The 6,000-nt window shown below is 35.2% G+C and overlaps 1 protein-coding gene across 5 annotated transcripts in view; it reads right to left on the reverse strand.

Moving 5' to 3' along the window:
• Positions 1–6,000, reverse strand: part of Pot1 (protection of telomeres 1) — an 89,914-nt gene that overhangs the window by 64,789 nt on the left and 19,125 nt on the right. For all 5 annotated transcript variants that reach the window (XR_001230883.1, XM_013503293.1, XM_005402346.2 and 2 more), the window contains exons 2-3: positions 3,560–3,644; positions 1,920–1,967 (exon numbers count right to left, since the gene is read on the reverse strand). Coding sequence is in view for 4 of the 5 variants with exons in the window: in XM_013503293.1 (XP_013358747.1) it covers positions 1,920–1,928 (9 nt within the window). In the remaining variant the exon portion in view is untranslated. The remainder of the gene's footprint in view (positions 1–1,919; positions 1,968–3,559; positions 3,645–6,000) is intronic.

The raw sequence follows: 6,000 nt of genomic DNA on the forward strand, positions 1-6,000 counted from the left end.
ATTCTGAAGTCAGGACAAGATAAAATTATTATCCTATGATATTTGAAAAAGTCATCTTTTCATTCTTGGAAAATAAAATAATTTTCCTACATTCTAAAAGCACTTCTCATTCATGGATAGACTAGTCACTCATTAATACATTCTGAAGAAGAAAAAAATCTTTGCAGGGAAACAGTAAGAGCCTCATAAACAGTAACTGGCTATTTTAAATTGGTATCAGCTAAAAGATCCATGTTCAGTTTAAAAATGCAAAATAAGCATCCCAGAGCCAGAAAAAAAAGTCCAATAAAAGTATATGAGATTTACTTAATTTAGAATACCCAGACTTTATGAAAAACTATTCTTAGTCACTTTCTCATTGCTGAGACAAAACACTCAACACCCGAAGTTAGAGGAAAAGTTTATTTAGCTTACAGTGGCTGGCTCCAAGGCAGGGTGGATGGCAGACAGGCATCACAGAGGAGAACCAGCTCATGGTGGGAAGAAGGTAACAAAGCAACAAGGGACAATCACAGCTCTTTCTATCCTTTATAGCTTAGCGGCAGGTAGCATGCATACCCTTAATCCTAGTGCCCTTCATCCTAGCACTGCACCAAATCAATTCCAGCTTCACATGCTCCAGACCCAACCTCCTCTGAGAAATCCCCACTGATGACCGCATAAGGCTTTGGGGAGATCCCTAAATACAAGCCATAACAACTATTTTTTTTCCAGTTCTGAGGCTTCTTTACTTCTGCCTTATTTGTACAGATACATCAAGTATTTGAAGTTGATCAATCTACAACAATTTTGGGGAATACTAATTTCAAGGGATAATCAGGTTTTTAAAAGTATATCAACACTTTATTAGTCAGTTTCCCCAAACATCAAATTTTAATTACACTACAACTCAAAATTTAAAATCTACAGGTTGAAAAATGTAAATAGAACACTGTATTAAACTTTATAAATATATCATCTTCTTTATAGTTTAATTCATCTACAAGTAGCCTGCCTGTAAAAATAGGAACCTCTCTCCTGCCATAACAAAATTTTATGAATGTGGGCTGGGGATTTAGCTCAGCGGCAAAGCGCCTGCCTGGCAAGCGCAAGGTCGTGAGTTCGGTTCCCGGTACCGGAGAAAAACCAAAAAAAAATTTTATGAATGTGCAAAACTACTTTTTAAAAAAGCAAAATGTACCTATAACCAGTATGCTGTAAAAATATTTTTTTTGAGACAGGATCTTGCTATGCAACTCATGCTGACCTGGATGGAACTCACTATGTACCGCAGGTTGGCATCAGTTCAGTGATTCTCCTGCCTCAGTCTCCTGATTGCTGGTATTACAGGTGTACACCATTACACCTGGCTAAAAAATTTCTTCAAAAATTTTGCCATATTACATTTCAGCAATCTGTTTAAATACACACTGATGAAAATCAAAAGAAATTAATTTTCAAAGAATTTAAAATTAAAAATCTCAATGTCTTCATACAGTACAAACATTTTTAATTTTACTTTTCTTCATACATACAGCTTATGCAAAATTGCAGATACTTCAGACAACAGAATACTCAGATCTTAATTACAGTAATAGGTAAATATATAACTCAAATATAATACTATCAGACATAAAAAAATATTACACTTTCTATTTGGTGCTATTGGTACTATAGTACTTTAAAGTCAGACTATAAAATAAACTAACCCAGGGGCTGGGGATTTAGCTCAGCGGCAAAGTGCCTGCCTGGCAAGCTCAAGGTCGTGAGTTCGGTTCCTGGTACCGGAGAAAAAACAAAAACAAAAAAAAACAAAACAAACAAAAAAAAATAAACTAACCCAAAATCAAAGTACAAAGTGGGTATAAATGTGTGCATATCTATGTGTACATGTATGTGTATGTATGGGAGTAAGTATTTTAAAATAAATATTGTCTTACCGAAGACATTGATCCTTTGGCAAAATCTCTTACAGAGATAATATAAATCTGAAAAAAAAGAGAAAGTTTATTTATATGAAAATTACATCAAGTGTGATTACAGTGGTAAAATCATACACTTAACTCTATAATCAAAATTACTACAAAGGCATTACATGTTACAGATTACACGCTAGGAGTGACACGCAAAGTTGTCTGGACTACAATTAAAAAGTTAAAAGATGTAAGTTCAAAATGAAACTGTACTTTAAAAAATAGACAATGAATTTTAAATACATCAATACCCAGTTCTCGGGACAAAATGTAAAAGAGATTTATCCGTCCAAAGTAAGTAGAAAATCTGAGCTGATATTCAAAAATTTTCCTGCATAGGACCCTGGACTTTTTCAAAAAGAAAAAGGAAAGAAAATGTAGTAATGACCACTGTAAATCCCACCCATATTCAACCTACCGTATTAAAATTGACATCGAACAGGGGTACTCTTATCTTGGTGCATACTAGAAAAAAAATCAGACAGATGTGCGCCTGCAGGGTCATCGCCTGGCCCAACTCTATGTAATAGGTCTGACCAAAGAGGTGGTTTTCAAGTGTGTATAGCAGAAAAGAGTTGAACAGGAAAAAGAGAATAATCATTTTTACAAAGAATAAAATAGCAGAAAATGCATTTTACTTATAAAGGTACCATTATTAATTTACAATGATATCAAGTAAACTCTCAAAAGTGCCTGATGATATTATTACAAAGAATTGGATGAGCGAGTCAATGTCCACATCTGCAAGTTTCATTAATAGTTATATGCTAATAACATTCTCACTGCATATATGATGGCAGGCCCATAACATTATTTTACCTAGTGACATAATAGCTATCCCAGTTCAAGTAACTACACTCTACAATTACACATTGCTTAGAACACTAACAAATTCATGACTACCACCATTAAGAGATTTATGATTGTATCTATAGAGAACCTTTCTTTTGTATCTGGAGTTATTCTAAATAAAAAAATCATTTTTTTTCAAATGTGAATTTATTCAACTGCTAGGGCTCAGAAAATGATGCCCACAATACACTACTTTGGACTTCAAACTGAGGGCACCTAGGGAACAAAAATGGCTTTCTCTGAGGTTCCCTTACCTAACTAAAGACCATCTCTCCTAAAGAGGAACATGACTAGCTTCAGATATTCTCACAGAAATTCCATTTACCAAGGATGATTAAACTCTTATCATAGAGAAAGAGACTAATAACTGGACAACACAGCCAGCACCCAAAAGACTTTGTATCGGGATACTGTCTGTTCTAACTCATTCTTGCCTCTAAAACTGCTGTCTCCCTTATTTCTTCTGAAGAGGGTATTGAGTCTCAACTATCTGGCCCTTCTTTGAATGTTTTACTACGTAGGGCTCTTGTGCATATTGCACATTAATGAATTTGGGTTTTCTCCTGTTAATCTACCTATTGTCCATTTTTTCCAGCAGATTCTACTATTGAACCTTCAGTGGGAAAGTTTGAACTGAGTAAAATAATTCGGTCAGACTTAGTAGATTATGTGTAGATTTATAGAAATACTACTTCTCTCCCATCTTTAATTCACTGAATAAAACAGTATGATGAGAGAATTAAAGTTGCACTTACACAAAAAATCGAAGTCTTCAAATGGTTTTAATGTTTACCATCTTCGAGATGCTGACAAAATAAATCCAGCCACTGCAACAGTGTCCTGCATAGAAAAAAACTCAATCACCAAATACCTATAATTCTGAATGTCATATATCCTTACATTACTATTATATTGCTTAAAAACAGAAATCACTTCTATAAAATGGAAAACTGGTTTATCTAAAGTAGCTTAATGTTACAGAATATATGATTCAGACTACCTCCTCTGAGTCATTATCATCTACAACCACAGTGTAGCTGCAGACAGTGCAATGCCCCACTTCATGGCCCAGAAAAATACTAAGCAAATCACTTAAAAGATTTTTAGTAAGACATCAAAATTCAATGTTTATCCCACTTTATGTAAATATGCTGTAAGAATACACTATACCCCCATGAAATTGCAGTTCGCAGTTCAGAGCTTGTGGCCTCTGTCGTTCTCCAACTTTTCCTTAGAACCTAATAATTCTTCACAGAAATCCGCCATTTTGCAAAACCCGCAAATATATGCCACATTTTTATTGGTGGGAGGTTTGCAAGTAGCTAATCCGAGAGCAGTGTTCAGCTCTCCTTGCTGCTGACTGGCTGCTGCTCTGTAACCCATCTGTGGCAGATGCACAGCACTCCCACATCACAACAGGCTGCTGTACCACCACATGCAGCTGTCTTGAGTGTCCTCAGATTTGTTCTTAGACCCCTAAGATGCTGCCAAAACATCCCGCACCTCCTATGGCTCTAAATATAGTTATTTTATTACTGTAAACTACAGAACTGTGGGAGATGTGGCAGATTTAGGGTTTACACTACAAAAATAGGCATTTTTCTGACCATATCTGAAATTTACAGTTTTTCACAATTCATGGGTGCTCTACAAACACAACCCCCATGAATTTTGGGGGTTTGCTGTAAACACACCAAGGAGAAACACACATGATGTGTATTACTAACAGTACTAAGAATGGAATTTAAAATGGGCATGGTGGCACAGCCTGTAACCCCAGCTCTGTAGGAGGCTTAGGCAGGAGGAGTACAAGTTCAAATCCCGCCTGGGCAGGTTAGTGATTTAGTGAGACCCTGTCCCTAAATAAAATTTTAAGGTGGGGGGAGGATGTAGCTCAGTGCAAAGGCCCTGGGTTCAACTCCTAGTATCTACCTCCACCCCAAAACAATGGAATTTAAATGAAACTAAATCTTAGAGCTGATAGACTGCACTGAGAAAGGTAGATCATTAATGTAAAAGCTACACATAACATAAATCTAAGACAGAAATCCAGGACAGCAAACATAAAAAAGAATTTTCCATTTACTCATCATTATCAATACAGACTTATGACAATTTATGTCTGTAAAATAACAGGAAGCCAGGCTACATTTTTTGTTCACCTCTCACTATTCAGTTCTGCTTTTTCTGATTTTGCAAATACTGAAATACAATCAGAGATTTGCCTTTTTCCATTATACAACATTAATTATCTTAGTCTTCTAATTTAACAACAACATCTTCAGGTAAAGAGCCTGGTGTCAATCCCTAGAATGACCTCTCCACATTAACTAGGTAGGTTGTGAGCAGCTTGAAGACAGGGGAGACGTCTTTGTACTAACAGAATTTGGCACGCTACAGGCCCTCCATAAAGAGTTTGTGGAACAAAGGAAAAGTCTTTTTTTTTTTTTTTTTTTGGTTTTTCTCCGGTACAGGAACCGAACTCACGACCTTGCACATGCCAGGCAAGCGCTTTTGCCGCTGAACTAAATCCCCAGCCCCAAAAGGAAAAGTCTTAACTTTCACTTTCTACTGTTGCTAGCCTTCAAGTATTTTGGTTCTGCAAATCTTACAGTTTTTTCTTCATGGGAGACTAAAAATATAACTATGTGTGCTAACAATGTCAAATAAACCCAACTACAGTAACATCAGAGAAAAATTCTCTTACTGAAGCTTTTATCTCTCTACCATACTTTAGGTAGTTTAAAAGGGAATAGAATAAAGATCCTTTTTGAATAAATCATTTTTACAAAAAGAAAACTACACTCTGGCTTCAACTGACCTCAGACCAAAATACCTTCTCATTTAAATGAAAACTAAGATTTCAGTCAAAGATTTAAAGTTGTTTAATCAGAGTTTATCAGTTCCAAATTATTTTTAAGAAGCACATAAACTCTACCTACTTCATGTTATTCTCTATTCTACCTAAAAATGTTTTCAAACATATACATATGAAAACAAATACACCAAAAGCAAAATACAGGCTACAGAAGAATTTTTTGTTGTTGTTTCAGTTTTTCTGTAACATCTGAAATATTTTAAATTTTTTTTTCGAATGGAGAAAAAAATTAAAGACAGAATTCCTAAAAGCTGGACATTTGCATTCATAAGAATTCATGAAAGTTTATGTTGATAAAATTTATATTAAATAAAAATT

The sequence above is a fragment of the Chinchilla lanigera genome, unplaced genomic scaffold (genome assembly GCF_000276665.1).
Source record: "Chinchilla lanigera isolate Chin_1 unplaced genomic scaffold, ChiLan1.0 scaffold00078, whole genome shotgun sequence".
NCBI classification, from domain to species: domain Eukaryota; kingdom Metazoa; phylum Chordata; class Mammalia; order Rodentia; family Chinchillidae; genus Chinchilla; species Chinchilla lanigera.